The sequence below is a fragment of the Gorilla gorilla genome, chromosome 16 (genome assembly GCF_029281585.2).
Source record: "Gorilla gorilla gorilla isolate KB3781 chromosome 16, NHGRI_mGorGor1-v2.1_pri, whole genome shotgun sequence".
Classification (NCBI taxonomy): Eukaryota; Metazoa; Chordata; class Mammalia; order Primates; family Hominidae; genus Gorilla; species Gorilla gorilla.
The window spans coordinates 79,109,064-79,128,836 of record NC_073240.2 but is presented as its reverse complement, the minus strand read 5'-3'; the positions used below and the strand labels follow the sequence as shown (position 1 = coordinate 79,128,836).

Below are 19,773 nucleotides of genomic sequence, written 5' to 3'. Positions count from 1 at the left end.
CACTCTGGGCTCCTAGCTGACTCTCCCGGCGCTGCCTACCCAAAGACTGGGTGCAGAGAGGAGCCCCCTAAGAGCCAGGGATGTGGAACGGTCACAGGAGGCTGCTACAAGCCCCATGAGCAAGGCTGTTCCCACTGACAGAGCTTTCCCAGGATGACAGGGAGTGCGCTCCGCCTCTCTGGGGTGTGTTAGCCAACGAGGGGCAATCGTAAGGCGAATGTCACTGAAAGAACACAAGTGTCCTTAAACATGGACTATCTGGGCTTTCTAGTGCTGAAATTCTTCCCACTCCCACTGCCCACTTCCCATTATATAAAAACACAGTTGTTTCATGTTTTGGTTTCTTTACTGTTTTTCTTTGTTTTTGTTAAGAATGCATTCATTTATTCAAAATTATTTATTGTAGAATAATCAGGCATTGCGCTAAGCACTGAAGAATATAACAGAAAACAAAAACAAGTCTCTACCTTAAGGAGTTTGCGTGCTTGCAGGGGAGACAGACATTAACAAATAATTATACAATTAAACTGTAATTGTGACAGGTGCCATGAAGGAATAAAAAAAAGAGGGAATATAATCAATGCCACTGAATTATACACTTAAAAACATTTCGAATGGAAAATTTTATGTTATATGTATTTTACCACAATACAAACATTTTTTTTACAATGTCGGTAATTAAAAAAAATAGAATATAATGAAGATCTGACTTGGTCTTGAGGGTTGGTGCAGGCTCTCCTGGTAAAGCAACATTTAAACTGAGACATGAAACAGGAGTAGGAGTCGGCTAGGGGAAGAACTTTCTAGGAAATGGGCACAGCATGTGCAAAGGCCCCGAGGTGGGATGGAGCTTGTAGTGTTCAAGAGACTAAAAGCCAGTGGGAACAGGGCAGATTTGGGACTATCATGTAAAAGCCACAGGAAATCAAGGTGCTGGTGTCAAGAGCCCAAGATCAAAGGGTCAGACACATCTGTGGAAAGCGTGAGTCTCTAGGGCAAACCAACCCTGGTCCTAGACTTCTGTGTACGGATCTGGATAACTTCCGGATGCAAGTCAGCCCAAGCCAGCAGTGATCCTCTCAGGAGCTGCAGAGATTTTAGCCAGGGGCAGCAGAGCTCAAATTGACCTGAAGTCAGGATCTGGGCCCAAAGCTAACCCACTGTCTCCAGGCAAGCCCCTGAATGGCAGAGTACAAGGCAAGCAGATTTTTTAGGTCACTGAGTCCAACCCACTGTATTACAACATTCACATATTATCAATCTACTCTGACTTGATTACCTCTAGGGAAGGGGAACTCACTACTTACCTCTTCAGCTCTGCAAAAGCACAGTTTCATCTAGGGCCAGTGGTGGTAGAAAAAAAACCCTATCTCACACTGGGTCCTATGAGAGACCTCTGGATCCCAGCTCTGGCCTCCTACCCAGACAATTCTGGCTCCTTGGAAAGGAGCCTGTGAGGAACACTGTAGAACAGGGCTGGGAAGGTGCTTTGGAAACTGTAAAGGTTGTGACCATGTGAAGGACATCTAGGGCCTAGCTCAGACTCTGGCCCCGAGCAGCTGTAAAATAAGAATTTAGATGTCAGCTGGGTGTGGAGGTGTGTGCATCTATAATCCCAGCTACTCAGGAGGCTAAGGCAAGAGATCAGTCAATTAATCAATCTCCACCCTCACTTTCCCATAAGTAACCACTGTTCTGAACAGCCAATGTTCCAGCTGTTCTTGAGGATGGCGTGCTTGGGATCACACAGAATGTTACTTGTCTGGCTCCTTGCACTCATCGAAATGTTTATGAGATTGATCAGTATTGCCAAGTGTCTCAGTAGTTCATTCGTCTGTATGTTTCAGTAGAATTCCATTGTGTGGCCATACTACAATTTTTTTTATCCATTAATCTATTGATGGGCATTTGAGTTGTTTCCAGTTTGAGGATTTTATGAGTAAAGCTGCTATGAAATTCTTGTATAAGGTGTTTTTGTGGACATATGTTCTCATTTTCTTGGGTAAATCCCTAGGAATAGAATTACTGGATCAGAAGATAGGTGTGTGCTTAAAGAAGCTGCCGGAAGTTCCCACATCTTTGTCAACAATGCGTATTGTTACTCTTTTTAGTTTCATTCTGGTGGGTGAATAGTGATATCTTGCTGTGATTTTAATTTAAATTTCCCTGATGATCAATGATATTGAGCATAGTTTCATGTGCTTATTGGTTATTTCCATGTCTTCTTTTGTAAATTATCTTTTCAAATCTTTAGCTCATTTTGTAATTGGGTCCTTAATCCTTTTATTATTGATTTGTATGCATTCTTTATATATTCTGGTTATATTTTGTCAGATATATGTATTGGAAATATTTTTTCCCAGTTTGTGGCTTATCTTCATTTTATTAATTGTGTGTCTTTTTTTTTTTTTTTTTTTTTTTTTTGAGACAGGGTCTTGCTCTGTCACCCAGGCTGGAGTGCAATGGCATGATATCGGCTCACTGCAGCCTCTGCCTCCCAGGTTCAAGCAATTCTCGTGGCTCAGCCTTCAAGTAGCTGGGACTACAGGCGTGTGGCACCATGCCCAGCTAAGTTTTGTATTTTTAGTAGAGACCAGGTTTCACCATGTTGCCCAGTCTGATCTTGAACTCCTGATCTCAAGTGATCCGCCCTCCTCGGCCTCCCAGAGTGCTGGGATTACAGGTGTGAGCCACCACCCCTGGCCAATGGTGTGTCTTTTGATGAGCAATTTTTTTTTATTTAATAAAGCCCAATTTACCTAGTTTTTTTCTTCTATGATTAGTGCTATTGTGCCCTCTCTAAGAAATCTTTGCTATTTCAAGGTCATATATATATATTATGTATATTATATATATATATATTTTTCTATGTGTTCTACTATTTCCCACATTAAATTGCTTGGCTCCTTTATCAAAAATTTACCACATTTGTGTCAGCCTATTTCTTGATTTTCTTCCATTGAGCAATTATTTCTCTTTCTTTATATAATATCATGCTGTCTTCATTCTCTAGCTTTTTAAAAGTTTTTTTTTTTTTTTGTAGAGGTGGAGTCTTGCTACATTGCCCAGGCTGGCCTTGAACTCCTGGCCTGAAGCAATCTTCCCACCTTGGCCTTCCAAAGTGCTGGGATGAACAGGCTGGAGCCACTACACCTGGCCCACTACTACAGCCTTATACTAAATCTTGAAATCAGGTAGTGTTGGTCCTTTAACTTCATGAATTATTTCCCCCTACAAGATTGTTTTGTCTATGCTAGGTGGAGTACGCAGCCTCTAAGATATTGCTCAGTGATTCTTGCCCTCTGATATTCTTGCCTTTTGGATTCTTGTGTAACCATCTACCCTAGAACGTGGGCTGGATTTAGTGATTCATTTCTAACATAGAATATGGCAAAAGTGGTGGGATTTCTTTTTTTATTTCTATATAAGTTTTATTATGACCATAAAAATTACCCTGTAGTCAATAACAATTTAATTGTACATTTTAAAATAACTAAAAGTGTATAATTACAAAAAGTGATGGGATTTCACTTCAGAGATTAGACGACAAAAATACTGTGTCTTTCATTTTGATTGCTCTCTTTCATTTTCTTTCTTGCTCACACTAAGACAGACCCATGTGGTAAGGACCTGAAGGACACCTCTAGCCAACATTCAGGGAGGAATTGACAACAACCTACAAAGAACTGAATCCTGCCAACAATCACATGAGTCAGCTTTTGGAAGCCCATTCTCCTCCACTGAGCCTTCGTATGAAGACTGCAGCCCTGGTTGACAGTTTGACAGTAACTCTATGAGACACTTTGAGCCAGAGCTAGCCCATGCCTAGATTCCTAACCCATAGAAATTGTGAGATAGTGTTTGTTTTTTTTAAGCCACTACATTTTGGGATATTTGTTACATAATAATAGATTCCTAATATACTAGATCCTTTGTACTTCTATGTAAAATGTAGAATCATCTTGTCAGTTTATTAAAAAAAGACTGTTTGAAATTTGACTGGGAATAAATTGACTGTATATTTCAAATTGGGTGAATCATCTGATCCATGAACATGGTATGCATTTCCATTAATTAAGGTCTTTGATTTGTCTCAACCATGTTTTATACCTTTCAGTGTAGGTATCTTGCACATTTTTTCTTAAACATTTCTAGAAATTTTATGTTTTTGTTGCTATGAAAACTGTAATTTATTTTATTTTTTAATTTTTATTTATTTATTTATTTATTTTTTGAGACAGAGTTTCACTCTTGTTGCTCAGGTTGTAGTGCAATGCCGTGATCTCGGCTCACTGCAATCTCTGCCTCCCAGGTTCAAGCAATTCTCCTGCCTCAACCTCCCAAGCAGCTGAAATTACAGGTGCCCACCAACATGCCTGGCTAATTTTTTGTAATTTTAGTAGAGACGGGGTTTCACCATGTTGGCCAGGTTGGTCTCAAACTCCTGACCTCAGGTGATCCACCTGCCTTGGCCTCCCAAAGTGCTGGGATTACAGGTGTGAGCCACCGTGCCTAGCTAAAACTGTATTTTAAATTTAATTTTCTAGTCAGTTGCTGTTAGTATAAATATAATTGATTTTTTAATATTGACCATATATCCTGCAACCTTACTAAATTTATTTATTAATTCCAACACTTTTTTTTGTAGATCCCCTAAGACTTTTATGTTCAAAATTTTGGTAGCTATTAATAAAAAGTTTTACTTCTTCCTTTCCAGTCATTTTCCCTTTTAATTCTTGCCTTATTGCATCTTTTAGGATCTCCAAATGTAATGTTGAATAGAGATAATAAGAGTGGAGATCCTTATTTTATTCCCAATATATTTAGCATTTATAGTGCTCTCCATTCCTTTCTGTATATTCATGTTTCCATCAGGGACAAGTGTCTTTAGCCTGAATAAATTTCTTTCTTTTTTTTTTTTTTTTTTTTTTGAGGCAGAGTCTCGCTCTGTCGCCCAGGCTGGAGTGCAGTGGCGCGATCTTGGCTCACTGCAACCTCCACCTCCTGGGTTCATGCCATTCTCCTGCCTCAGCCTCTTGAGTAGCTGAGACTACAGGCATCTGCCACCAGGCCCGGCTAATTATTTTTAGTAGAGACAGGGTTTCACCGTGTTAGCCAGGGTGGCCTCGATCTCCTGATCTTGTGATCTGCCCGCCTTGGCCTCCCAAAGTGCTGGGATTACAGGCGTGAGCTACCGCGCCTGGCCCAGCTTGAATAAATTTCTACAGCATTTTTTGTAGTGAAGGTGTTCTAGTTATCTATTGCTGCTTAACAAATCATTCAAAAATGTAGTGCATTAAATCAATAACAGTCACTTATTGTTGCTCATGGTTTCCATCGGTCAGTTATTCAGGAGCAACTTAGCTGAGTGGTTCTGGCTCAGGGTCTCTCATGATGTTTCAGTCCAGATGTCAGCCAGGGTAACAGCCATCTGGAGTGGGAAGACCTGCTTTCAACCTCACTCATGAAGTTGTTGACAAGCCTGTTTCTCACCGGATGTGTGAGTTTTCCATTGCACTATAACAATTACCACAAACTTGGTGGCTTAAGACAACAGATATTTATTCTTCCCCAGTTCTGGAAGACAGAAGTTCAAAATTGGTTTCGGTGGGCTAAAGTCAAGGTGTCAGGAGGACTGCTCTTCCTCCAGGGGCTCTAGGACAGAATCTGTTCCCTGCCTCTTCCAGCTCCTGGTGCTCCAGCATTCCACCCTTGTCTTGTAGTTGCATCACTCCCATCTCTGCCTCTGTGGTCACATTGTTTCTCTTCTGTGCATGTCAAATCTCTCTCTGCTCCCACTTGTAAGAATACATGTGATTGAATTTAGAGCCCAACTGGATAATACAAGATAATCTTTCAGTCTCAAGATCCTTCGTTTAATTATATCTTCAAATCTCTTCCAAGTTTTTGCCATATAAGCTAATTTTAACAGCTTTCCATTTGCTGGGGCACATGGTAACACTACGTGGATAACTTGTGAGGGACATTTTCAACTTACCACGCTGGCTGTTGGCCAGAGACCTTAGTTCTTTACCAATGGGCCTCTCCATAAGCTATTTGAGTGTCTGACGTGGCAGCTGGTGGCTGAGGCTAGGGACTTGTCAAAGTCTTCTTTATCACATCTGGTGCCTGAAATAGACTCATTAAGCTAGGATTTGGAAGAGCTGGGCCCTTCGTGTCTCTATTTTTTTAATTTATTTTAATTTTTGGTTTTGTGGTACATGTGCAGGATGTGCAGGTTTGTTACATAGGTAAATGTGTGCCATGGTGGTTTGCTGTACCTATCAAACCATCACCTAGGTATTAAGCCCAGCGTGCATTAGCTATTTTTCCTGAGGTTTTTTCTCCCCCCCACCCCACCCCCCAACAGGCCCCTCCCTATGTCCATGTGCTCTCGTTGTTCAGCGCCTCTGTTTCTGTGTGGCTTCTTCACATGCTCTCCAACATCGCGCGTTCAAGATAGCCAGACTTCTGACATGGTAGGTCAGGGATCCAAAAAGCATGTGCCCTGAGAGAGTCAGGTGGCAACTGCATGGCTTTTTTGACTTAGCCTTAGAAGCCATATAGGTTACTTCCCATATGTTGTGTTAGTTAGAAGGCAGTCATAAGGCCAGCCCGGATTCTGAGAGAGGGAAATTAGATTCTACCTATTGATGGGGCAAGTGTTACAGAATTTGCAGGTAAGATTTCAAGCCACCTCAGCAGTTTCCTGGTGACAAATCCTCCCATCTTCTATTTAAATAAAAATGTCATTCTTTCACCTTATCTTTCAAGGATATATTTACTGGAAACGAATTCTTGCTTGATCATTTACTTATTTTAGTACTTTAAAATGTATTGTTACAGTATCTTTTGATCTTCATTGTTTCTTAGGAAAAGTCAGTTATCATTTCTATCAGTTTCCTTTTATGTAATATGTCCTCCCCACCCCATCCCACCTCACGTCTGCTTTGGTTGCTTTTAAAATGTTATCTTTTTTTAATTATTATTTTGCGACAGGATCTCGCTTGGTCACCTAGGCTGGAGTGAAGTTGCATAAACCTGGCTCACTGGCTGGGCTCAAGTGATCTTCCTGCCTCAGCCTCCCAAGTAGCTGTGACCACAGGCACCTGCCACCATGTCTGGCTAATTTTTTTTATTATTTGTGGAGACAGGGTTTCACCATGTTGCCCAGCTGGTCTTGAACTCCTGCCCTCAAGTGATCCTCCCACTTCAGCCTCCCAAAGTGCTGGAATTACAGGTGTCAGCCACCACATCTAGCCTTACAACCTTAATTTTAGAATATTTTCATTATCTTAAAAAGGAACCCTATACCCATTAGTAGTCACTTCCTATTTCTCCTCAATCCCCCTAGCCCTAAGAAACCACAAATCTACTACTGTTTGTCTCTATAGATTTGCTTATTCTGGACATTTCATTTAAGTGGACTAATACAATATATGATCTACTGTGACTGGCTTCTTTCTCTTAACATAATGTTTTCAAGATTCATCCATGTTGTAGCATGTATCAGTACTTCATTTTTTTATGGCCAAATAATATTCCATTATGTGAACATACCACATTTTGTTTACCCATTCCTCAGTTGATGGACATTTGGGTTGTGTGGGGAAAAGAAAGAGAGATCAGATTGTTACTGTGTCTATGTAGAAAAGGAAGACATAAGAAACTCCATTTTGATCTGTACAAAGAAAAAATTGTTTCTGCTTTGAGATGCTGTTAATCTGTAACTTTAGCCCCAACCCTGTGCTCACAGAAACATGTGCTTTATTGAATCAAGGTTTAAGGGATTTAGGGCTGTGCAGGATGTGCCTTGTTAACAATATGTTTGCAGGCAGTATGCTTGGTAAAAGTCATTGCCATTTTCCATTCTCTATTAACCAGGGACACGATGCACTGCAGAAAGCCGCAGGGACCTCTGCCCAAGAAAGCCTGGGTATTGTCCAAGGTTTCCCCCCACTGAGACAGCCTGAGATATGGCCTCGTGGGAAGGGAAAGACCTAACTGTCCCCCAGCCCGACACCTGTAAGGGGTCTGTGCTGAGGAGGATTGGTAAAAGAGGAAGGCCTCTTTGCAGTTGAGTCCTCTGTTTCCCGTATGTCCCTGGGAATGGAATGTCTCGTGTAAAGCTGACTGTTCGTTCTATTCTGAGATAGGAGAAAACTGCCCTGTGGCTGGAGGTGAGATATGCTGGCAGAAATACTGCTCTGTTACTCTTTGCTACACTGAGATGTTTGGGTAAAGAGAAACATAAATCTAGCCTACGTGCACGTCTGGGCACAGTACCTTCCCTTGAACTTATTTATGACACAGATTCTGTTACTCGCATGTTTCCTTGCTGATCTTCTCCCCATCATCACCCTGTTCACCCCATTCTGCCGCACTCCCCTTACCGAGACAGTGAAAATAGTAATCAATACTGAGGGAACTCAGAGACCGGCGCCGGTGCAGGTTCTTACATGCTGAGTGTACCGGTCCCCTGGGCCCACTGTTCTTTCTCTATATCTTTGTCTCTGTGTCTTATTTCTTTTCTCAGTCTCTCGTCCCTCCTCATGAGAAATACCCAGAGGTGTGGAGGGGCAGGGCCCCCTTCAGGGTTGTTTTAATATTTAGGCTATTATGAAAAGTGCTGCTGTGAACATTTATGTACAAGTCTTTGTGTGAACATCTGTTTTCATTTCTCCTGGGGATATACAAAGGAGTGGAATTTGCTGGATCATATGGTAACTCTATGTATAACCTTTTGAGGAACTGCCAGATGGTATTCCAAAGTATCTGCATTCCCACCAGCAGTATAGGAGGTTTCTAATTTCTCCATATCCTTGCCAACACTGTTCTTATTTTCTTATTTACAGCCATCCTACAGGGCATGAAGTGCTATCTAATTGTGACTTTGATTTGCATTTCCTGGTGGCTGATGATGCCAGGCATTTTTTAATGTGCTTGTTGTCCATTTGCATATCTTCTTTGGAGAAATGTCTATTCAAATCCTTTGCTCAGTTTTAACTGGATTATTTGTCTTCTTATTATTGAGTTGTAAGAGTTCCTTATATATTCTAGATATAATTTCCTTATCACATGTATGATTTGCAAATGTTTTCTCCCATTCTGTGGGTTAATTTTTCACTTTCTTGATGATGTCCCTTGAAGCACATCAGGTTTTAATTTTGATGAAGTCCAATTTATTTGTTATTGTTTGTGCGCTTTTTAACCTTATCTAAAAAAAAACTTGCCTAACACAAGGTCACAAAGATTTATTAATATTTTCTTTTAATATTTTTACAGTTCTAGCATTTACGTTTAGATCTTTTATACATTTGAGTTAATTTTGTGTGTGATATGAGGAAAGAATCTAACTTTATTTATTTACTTTTGGCGCGTGTCCCAGCATTATTTGTTGAAAAGACAAATATTTTCCCATTGGATTGTCTTGGTAGCCTTCTTGAAAATCTGTTCACTTTAAATGTGAGTTGATTTCTGAATTCTTAATTCTATTTCTTTCACCTATATATCCGTCCTTCTGCCAGTACCTCATTGTCTTAATTACTGTAGGTTTTCAATGTTTTGAAATCAGGAAGTGCAAATCCTTCAACTTTGTTCTTTTTCAAGAATGTTTTGACTATTTTAGGTCTCTTGAATTTTTTGTTTGTTTGTTTGTTTTTTGAGACGGAGTCTCACTCTGTTGCCCAGATTCTGGAGTGCAGTGGTGTGATCTCAGCTCACTGCAAGCTCCGCCTCCAGGTTCACGCCATTCTCCTGCCTCAGCCTTCTGAGTAGCTGGGACTACAGGTGCCCGCCCCCACGCCCAGCTAATTTTTTGTATTTTTAATAGAGACGGGATTTCACCATGTTAGCCAGGATGGTCTCGATCTCCTGACCTTGTGATCCACCTGCCTCAGCCTCCCAAAGTGCTGGGATTACAGGCATTAGCCACCGCGCCCGGCCAGGTCTCTTGAATTTTTATACAAATTTTAGGACTAGCTTGTCAATTTCTGCAAAGAAGCCAGCTAAGATTTTGATTAAAATTGTGTTGACCTGTGGATAAATTTGGAGAGCATTACCATCTTAACAATATTAAGTCTCTCGATCATGAGATGTCTTTCCATTTATTTAGGTCTTCCTTAATTTCATTCAATAATGTTTTGTGCTGTTCAAGTTAAAAATAGTTCTCTCTCTACCCTTTGGATTGAATAATTTCTACTATTTTGTCTTCAAGTTCACTTTTTTTTTTTTTTTTTTTTTTTTGAGACAAAGCCTTACTCTGTCACCCAGGCTGGAATGCAGTGGCACAATCTCGGCTCACTGCAACCTCCCCTCCCAGGTTCAAGCGATTCTCCTGCCTTACCCTCCCAAGTAGCTGGGATCACAGGTGCACACCACCATGCACAATAACCAAGTATCTTAGCCACTGTGCTAAGCAATTCCAGTCGATTGCTTCCTAGGAAATCCTGTGTTGCTGAGCTGTATGGAGAGGTGCCAAGGACCTCATAGAGCTTCACCTAAATTCAGGCAGTGCATGTAGTATTGGTTAAGAAGATGCAGCTGGGTGCAGTGGCTCACACCTGTAATCCCAGCACTTTGGGAGGCCAAGGTGGGCAGATCACCTGAGGTCAGGAGTTTGAGACCAGCCTGGCCAACGTGGTGAAACCCCATCTCTACTAAAAATACAAAAATTAGCCAGGCATGGTGGTGGGCGCCTGTGATCCCAGCTATTCGGGAGGCTGAGGCAGGAGAATTTCTTGAACCCGGGAGGCAGAGGTTGCAGTGAGCAAAGATCGCGCCACTGCACTCCAGCCTAGGCAACACAGCGATACTCCATCAAAAAAAAAAAAAAAGGAGAGCGATACTCCGTCTCAAAAAAAAAAAGGGAGATGCAATCTGAAGTCAGATTGCCTCGATTTGAAACTCAATCATCCCCATTACTATCTGTATAACCTTTAGCAAGTTACTTCATCTCTCTATGCTTCCATTTCCCCATAAAATAGGGATTGTAATTCAGTACCCACTTGATAGGAGATAATCAAATGAATTAATTTATGTAAAGCAATTGGAACAGTGCCTGGCACATACTAAGTGCTCAGCAAATGTTAGTTCTCACTTTTTAAAAAGTGAAATAATATTCCCCTAAAAGGCCAGGCTCCTTCTGCTCTGTGTCCCCACTGCCTGACCCCTTTGCCTGCCACATTCAGAACTGCCTCTCACGTGTACAGGCTGTGTATGTGTTTCTTTATCTTCCTCTTTAAACCCTGGGCTCCTCCATGGCAGGGACCAAGTCTGTGAGCCAGAACCAGCCCACTGCAGAGCACAATGCCCCCACAATGCCTCCACTGGCAGAAGCCTCACCCCAGCTTCACCCCTACCCCCACCCCCACCCCCATAAAGTTCCTCTGGAGTCTGAGGAATAGGCAGTGTTCTTTCTTCTTCTCATCTCCCTGGAAGAAAGGTAGAGAATTACCTATCTTGAGAGCTGGGACTTACAGGCCGTCCCATCCACCCTTCCCCCATTTTACAAATGGGTTAAGTAAGGCCCTCCTAGGAGAGGAGTACCTAAAGTCACGCTTGTGGTACTTAGAATAAAAATGGCAAGCAGTGGGGAGATGGTGATTTTCTAGTAGCCTTTGCTTTGGGCTGAAATTATGTCAGCTTTGAGCATCACACTGCCCTTCCTGTGGTAACCAAAACCACCAACTGGCCGTTCTCTGTGTCTGTCATCAATACGACATATGAAAACACCTGGATTATGATTTAATATATGCGCATTGTTTATATAAAACATTTTCCAGGCAGGGCGCGGTGGCTCACGCCTGTAATCCCAGCACTTTGGGAGGCCGAGGCAGGCGGATCACGAGCTCAGGAGTACGAGACCAGCCTGACCAACGTGGTGAAACCCCGTCTCTACTAAAAATACAAAAATTAGCCGGGTGTGGTGGCGTGTGCCTGTAATCCCAGCTACTAGGGGAGCTGAGGCAGGAGAATCGCTTGAACCCAGGAGGCAGTGGTTGCAGTGAGCCGAGATCGCGCCACTGCACTCCAGCCTGGGAGACAGAGTGAAGACTCCATCTCAAAAAAAAAAAAATTTTTTCCAAAAGGGTCTGATGATGAATGGTTGGATGCAGGGGTTTAGAGGACCCTGAAGTGCCTCGCTCTCTGTACCTCCCTATTCTTTGTCCCTATCCTGCTCCACCCGAGTCACCCAACAGGCCTGAGACTATTCGGTATGGCTGGCTTGTTAGGAGCATAAACTCTGGAACCCACTTGCCCAAGTATATATTGTGACTCTGCTAACCAAAGGACCTTGTCAATTTCCATAATTTCTCTGTATCTCAGTTTCCTCATCTGTAAAGTGAGGGTGGTAATAGTACCTCATTGGGCTGTTACAAAGATTGCATGTGTAAGGTGCATAAAACATTGTCTGAGACGCAGTGCTGGGTATGTGTTAGTTACTAGCTAGTACTGTGATTATTCCTGTCTGGTTTTCTTCTGCATCCTTGGGCCTGGGGGGCCTGGCAGCACCCAACTTTGCAGCCTTGTCCCTACCTGATGCAGCAGAATTCCAGCCCAGAGCCCTAGATGACCAGTCACAGATAGAAAATGAGAAGGCCCTTTATCTGTGATATCTGAGGAAACAGAGTCCCAGAATGAACCAGGGACTTGCCCAAGGTCACAAAACTGAAACAGAGCCTGGGCTAGAAGCCAGATGTTCTGGTGCCCAGAGAACTTTGTCTTGGGTACGGCCAGGCTGCTTGCCAACTCCTTTAGGGCTTTGGAGTGGAACTTGATGTCTGACACATTTATTTGTATACAGCAGGCTGTGGGATTTGGCATGACAGAGTTGGACACTATGAGCACTGCCAATTGGGTAAGAAGTGAGCTGGCTGGGCTGCCCCACCCACCCAGGCAGGAGCCAAGGTGGAGCTGAGATGAGCCTTGGGGACTGAGGCCTCTCAGCAAACACACTTCCGTTGGGGTCTTGGGCTGGGGGCTTCAGTCAGTCAAGGGCTCCAGGGTACCTGCTCCAAATATGTTCTTCCTAGTGGATTCTAGGGAGATATGTCTTAAACCACCCCTGCCCTCACCCTTTCTGAAAGATTATAGGTCCCTAGCAGATCTCTGCTCAGCCCAAAACCCCACCCGTGTGAGCTGGAAAACCCAGACTGGGGATGGTCCACAGTCTATGCCTATCACCTTGGCCTGGAGTCCTCTCCTCTGCGCTAGCCTCCCATGCTGTCTCGCATGAAATAATCAGACCTTTACTCCTTGCCAGCTTTCCTCCTTTAACATCATTATACCCCCTCCCCAAGCCTGGGCCCAGCAGCCCTGCAAAGAATGCATCTTTGTTAATCGATCCCGTCATCTCTAAATCTTCGAGGCAGGGACTGTGTCCATTTTTGTCACTTTACCCCCTCGTCCCATGCAACATCCGGCACAGAGGAGGTGCTAAATCAATACTCATAGAAGGAAGGAGGATCCTCAGGGAACTGTCAGTCACTGGGGTAGGAAGAAATCAATTCCAACTTTGGGAATGAGGACTTAATTCATATTTTTATTTCATGACAGTCCATTATGTTTTTTAAAAAAGCAATACCCAGTTTCTAAATGCTGAGTGCCTTGGGAGGAGATCAGCCAGGGCAGCTCCAGGAAGAAGCATGAGGGCTGAGGTCCCTCCCAGAGAAGGCGAGCTTTGAAGAGTGTCATAGGCGGCTCTACCACAGCAGGTCAGCTAGTGGGTTTTGTAAGGAGACGAAAGGGTAGATTACACATTTCCCAAGCCTTCCTGATCTTGGAATGAGCCATGTGCTGGCATTATAACTGTTGAAGTTTCCTTCCTTCCATCCTTCCTTTCTCTCTTTCTTTCTCTCCTTCTTTCCTTCTTCTTTCTTTCTTTCCTTCTTTTTCTTTTCCCTTCCCTTCCCTTCCCTTCCCTTCTCTTCTTTTTTTTTTTCTTTCTTTCTTTTTCGAAGTTTTGCTCTTGTTGCCCAGGCTGGAGTGCAATGGCACAATCTCGGCTCGCTGGAACCTCTGCCTCCCAGGTTCAAGCAATTCTCCTGCCTCAGCCTCCCAAGTAGCTGGGATTACAGGCATGCACCACCACGCCCAGCTAATTTTGCATTTTTAGTAGAGACGGGGTTTCACCATGTTGGCCAGGCTGGTCTTGAACTCTTGACCTCAGGTGATCCACCCGCCTCAGCCTCCCAAAGTGTTGGGATTACAGGCATGCGCCACCATGCCTGGCCACTGTTGAGGTTTTCAAACCTCATCAATTTGGACACTGTGCATCCAGAGCTAGCCTTGAAGGACATTTGAGGACATTTCTATTGTCATTCTCTACCAATGTCAAGTATCAGTGACAATTCCATTCATTAACATCATGACTCAGCCCTCACCAGAAGAGGGAGGAGGAGAAGAGAAACAAGTTCATCTTTAGCTCTTCAGGACAAAGGAGAGGTCTGAATTCCTTTCTGGGATTCACTAGGATTGGGGTCGTTAATATAGCATGGGCTTCCGAAGTCCTGTGAGAACAAAAAAACAGCAAGAGAGCATTGGGGTGCAAAGTGCATTGATGGGGGTCTATGGGGGGGCTCCCAGCAGCTTCTCAAAAGGGGTCCTAACGCATCAGAGGCTCAGGACCAGTATTCGAGTCAAACTGTTAGGGTGTCCTGAAGTGGCAATAGGCAAGAATTGCTGAGATGTAATTGAAATTTGGTGAAGGGTAGAATTCTTTTGAAGTTAGAGTGCTCGCATTGACCTACCAGTTTAGGGTAACAATCTGACAGTCGTTTGCCATCTGACTAGGTGGAGGACCTTGAACAACCCCTGTCCCAATTGCTGCCTCTGTGCCCTGCTCCTTGGCCTTAAAATTAGGGCTGAGGCTGGGCGCAGTGACTCACTCCTTTAATCCCAGCACTTTGGGAAGCTGAGGCGGGCAGATTTCTTGAGGTCAGGAGTTCAAGACCAGCCTAGCCACCATGGCCAAAACCCCATCTCTACTAAAAATACAAAAATTAGCCAAGTATGGTGGTGCACACCTATAATCCCAGCTACTCAGGAGGCTGAGGCAGGAGAATCACTTAAACCTGGGAGGTGGAGTTTGAAATAAGCCGAAATCGGGCCACTGCACTCCAGCCTGGGCAACAGAGTGAGACTTTGTCTCAAAAGATAATAATTAGGGCTTAAAATTTCCACCTAACACTAGCTAGGGCTGCCTCCATTTTTTCACCTCATCCAACCCTCACTCATGCCAGAGGCAATTTGGAATTTGGGAGTTGTAGCTTGCAGGTAATAATTAAAGATGAGGGAGTGTGTGAGCTCCCTAAGTGGGAGAGGGGGCTGAGAGGTGGGCAGATCACCAGGGACAGCCCCCAGGAAACTCCAGGAAGCAGGAAAATGCTGGTGGCGGCTGGCTGCTGCCACAGACCGGCTAGTCCCTGTAGTGAAGGAGGAGGTAGAGGGTGGGGGGGGGGGTGGTATTGGAAGGCACAGGGCAAGGTGCAGGGATATTTGTTACCATGGAATAGGGGCTCTCCTGTGGGAATGGGGGGAGCTGGGATGGTTGGCTAAGTTTTATGACATACACATACTGGGTAAACCTTGTGTATGTAGCATCCTGGCTTCAGAGCAGGCCGTGGAGATCCCTGCTCACAATGCTGGCTCTGTCTTTTGCTGCTTGGGCAACACTGAGCAAGTCTAGCGTTCTATCACCTCTTTTGGAAAATGCGACTACTAATAAAACCTACATTGCAGGGCCGTGGAGAGAATGGGAGAAGCCAACACAAGGCACTCGGCATAGTACATGTGCTTAGTAAAGAACCAAACCAAACAAAAAGACAAGCTTCTCGCCCAGCCCTGGGGGACCCATTGGCAGGAACTGTCTCCCAAGGCTGTGCCAAGGATGATGGCCAAAAAACTGCCTCTCCTGCCGCCCACCCTTCTTATGTAAGAGCCACACAGGTGGGCAACTGGGTCCCGTGCCATATAGGTCAGAGGTATCTGGGGCCACACCTCAACAGCAGCCCTAGGGCAGGCTGGGGCGGGTCCCCACTCATGCCCAACCCCACTGCCTCATCACCCGGAACCTGGGGCATCCACAGCGACTGGCTCCCATACTCAGCATGCCTTAGCTGAGGGAGCAGAGGGGTTGCTGAGCCCTGTGCCTGCCAGGTGCAAGAAGGAGGAAGGTGAGCACCCTGGGGCAGCCAGACCCCCAGGCACACCGTCTACCGTGAGTCTTCTATGGGGGTCTTCAGGCTGGGAATTGGCAATTAGGAGAGAGCTGCCAGAGGCCCAATCTTTGAAGTGAGGCAGTCCATGCAGACTAAAGAGAAGCAGGAGGCGTGGGGTCCGCCACACAGGGTGATGGGGAAGCTAGCGTGAATCGCCATTGCAGACTATATTGTTGCTATTGGGAGCATCAGGCTGTGCACAGGCCTGTGTGACTAGCACTGTGGGGTTTGGAGGAGGCATTGCTCTCCCTGTTTGGGGTTTTTAGGATATGGGGAACTAGTTAGGCAACACCTTCCATGGAGAACATTCTCCAGCCATTGGGGAGTCAGTTCTGCTTTGCCTGCTGAGCAGAGAGAGGTGGGAACTACCAGAAGTGATGGGGAGGCTGGTGAATAGTAGCCAGAAGTCTCTGCAAAGCAGGAGTCCTGGAGATTTTATTTATTTGCTCATCAGTTGGCTGTGGGAAATGGAGACCACAGCCCCAAGGCAGCCACCTCCTGCGAGGCATTCTCCATTGAATCTGAGGGTGTTTGGGCTTATGAGGCCATAAATTACAGCAGGGTGTCCCACCCCAGGAGCAGATGAGTCATAGCCAGGAAAGAGGGCAGCTGTCCCCTCGCCCAGCCAGGCTGCCAGCGGTGACTCACGCTGTATCTCTGTTGCAGGGCGGTCCGGTGGAGCCGGGCCTCTCTGGGGCTGCTGTGGCTCTCCCGGGGGGACTCCGTGACATGTTCTCTGAGGTTCTGGCTCTCTCCTGGGCAAGCTCACAGATTGCAGCCACCCCCCAGGCACCATGCCAGAGATGCTCCTGCTCAGGTCTGCCAGCTCCATCCTGAGGACCGCGTAAGGAACAAGGAGCCCACCTTCCCCCGCCTCCCGCCCCTCAGCCAGTCTCCCAGGGAAAGTAGTTGGCACGCAACCTGGACCCCCAGACTTGGGTTTAGGGTTTTTTCATTCTGTTGGTCACCCTCTCAATCTTGCCAAGTTATCTTTTTCTTCTTGAGCCCCCAAAGATCCATGAAAGCTCATGCGTAATAATGATGAGAGCTGACTACGTACTAAGCACTTCTTATATATCACCTTCTCCTTGCAGTAGCCACAGGATACGGGCAGAAAACCGAGGGCCAGAGAGGAACCGTGACTCGGCCACATAGCTAGTAAAGTGAGTTGTGCCCAAGCAGGCAGACAGACTGGTGAACTTTGATGCTATCCTGTTTCAAGAAAGCATTCATTGAGCACCTACTTTATACACAACAGTGGCCTGGCTGCTGAAGGCTGAGTGAGAAGAAAGGGCAACAGAAATAAATAGGAAACGGATCCTCATCCATGAAGCGTTCACATGGGAAATGAGGGTCCTCCTCAATTTATGTGTCACACACATAGTGACAACTTGAGAAGGTTTAGGTCCAACCAACATGTACTGAGCTCCAACAGTGAGTACTCATGGCCAGAGGACAGAGCTGAATCAGAAGTGGCCCCAGCTCTCAAGCCATGTGTGACCATCAAAGCCCAAACCTGAGTATCCAAGAGCCATAGGGGTGAGAGGGTGTTGGGGAAATCTAGGAGGGCTTCCTGCAGGAGGAGTTGAAGGAGGCTTGGGAGGCTCTGTGTGCAAATGGTTCCCATCAGCTCCTCTGGCAAGGTAGAAGGGGTAAGGAGACACCAGTCCACCAAGAGATGGTTAAGAGAAAGGCGCAGTGCAGACGCTCCCAGGCTCCTCTGCCCCCCACACACATCTTACATCATATTTGCTCAAACTTGCCCTTTGTTTTCTTGTTCCCATGCTGCTGGGTAGCTGCTGATAAAGTGTTTTTGTTTTCTGTGAAAGGAGAGCAAGGCAATGAGCTTAAAGTGTGCTTCTGTGAGCTGAGGTCAGAGAATGAATCCTTGTCCTCGTCCTCAAAGACGAGTGAAAAGGGCCAACCTTGTAAGCTCTTCTTCCTCCTGGGAATTCAAAATGCAGACAGAAGCCAGCCTCCTCAGGCCATTCTCCCACCATTATTGTCATTAATCATGTTAGGTGACTTCTGCCAACCTCTGGATTATTGCCTTCCAGAAGGAGCATAATTTTCCAGAATGACAGGAATAATATGTTAATCGCCTTCGGCGTGCTCATGATGATCACAATGACAGTAATATCAGCTCACCTGTAGGATCATTTACAGCCACCTGTCCTTCCTGGAATAGCAGCAAGAATCAGGAGAAGGGCCCAAAATGCTTTTGAGGAGTCAAGACAGAGTAGGGGCGGCTTCCCAAACCTCAGCTTCTTTTCTTCAAAGAAAACATGATAGGTTCCATTGTGGAACTTGTCCCCCAACGTAACCTACAGTTCTAACGAGCTTGGCTGTTTTGTTTTCTATTCTGCTACAAAAAGAAATGGCAATGTAGGAGTGAGATGAATTGCTAGAAGCCAGCACACTGAAAGTAGCAAGAAGTGACTGCTAGTCACAGAGGAGAGGATTAAAAACTAAAAAATGGCCGAGCATGGTGGCTTGCGCCTATAATCCCAGTACTTTAGGAGGCCAAGGCGGGAGGATCGCTTGAGCCCAGGAGTTGGAGACCAGGCCTGGCAACATAGCAAGACCCTGTCTCTACAAAAAATACAAAAATTAGCCAGGTTTTGTGGTGCGGGCCTGTAGTCCCAGCTACTCAGGAAGCTGAGATGAGAGGATTGCTTGAGCCTAGGAGTTTGAGGTTGCAGTGAGTGGTGATTGTGCCCCTGCACTCCAGCCTGGGTAACAGAGCAAGGCCCTGTCTGCAAAATATAAATAAATACATACATACAAAATAAAAACTGAAAGACGACCATTATGAACAACAACGAGTGTGAGACAGCACTCACAATGAGGAGAGGCAGATGGCCTGAGCAGTTTCACTTGTTTCTGTGTGACAAGTCAGGTCAGGAAAGCCTGTTACTGGTTATAACTCTGCGTGAGCAGGAAGTTACTGGAGGTTTAGCACATTCTATTTCGGATGACATCTCTTCAAAGGGACCACCTCTCAAAGCCCCTAGTAAGGAAAAGATCAGGCTTAATTCATTTGGAGAATTGGGTTTTGACATTCTCTTAATCATGCGCCCCAAATTCTGTAAGCATAGGGCATAGAGAGTTGAATCAGTGCCTTGAGCCAGCCACAGGGATGAGGAAGGTGTTCTTGTTAAACTGATGCTGGCAGAGGGCCAGGGTCCACCTTCTCATTGACCATGGTTGCTGGACAAGATCAGTGTCTGAGCAACAAGAAATTTGACACTGCACTGGGTGCTGCCCCTCCAGGAAAAGGCACCCACCTGCAGCAAGAAGGTGCTGCCAACAGCCTCATCGTCCCTATAAACAGAAGGTTCTAATCACGATAAGTACGCTTGACCCTTGGCTTCCTTTGGTGGCTGTCTTTTCGTTTAGTCTTTGTGTAGCTATTTTAAAACCAGAACCAGTTTACACTAATTTTCTGTGGGGAGAGAAGTGCTGCCCATACCTTTTGATTAGGAGGATTTAAAAACAGGTTTGTTTGTGAGGAAGCAGTTCAGATGGTGGGACATTACAGCCAAGGACAGCC

The 19,773-nt window shown here is 45.1% G+C and overlaps 1 protein-coding gene across 8 annotated transcripts in view; it reads left to right on the top strand.

The window, feature by feature from the left end:
• The window catches only part of ACSBG1 (acyl-CoA synthetase bubblegum family member 1), a 67,546-nt gene that overhangs the window by 5,348 nt on the left and 42,425 nt on the right, over nt 1–19,773 (top strand). The window contains exons 1-2 of one of the 8 annotated variants that reach the window (XM_055363918.2): nt 16,057–16,219; nt 16,887–17,064. The exons of 3 other annotated variants lie outside the window; for them this stretch is intronic. In XM_055363918.2, the coding sequence (XP_055219893.1) occupies nt 17,015–17,064 (50 nt within the window). In that variant the 5' untranslated portion in view covers nt 16,057–16,219; nt 16,887–17,014. Of the gene's footprint in view, nt 1–16,056; nt 16,220–16,886; nt 17,065–19,773 lie in introns of those variants that run through there. 4 more of the 8 variants (XM_055363914.2, XM_055363916.2, XM_055363913.2 and 1 more) reach the window with 4 other exon arrangements.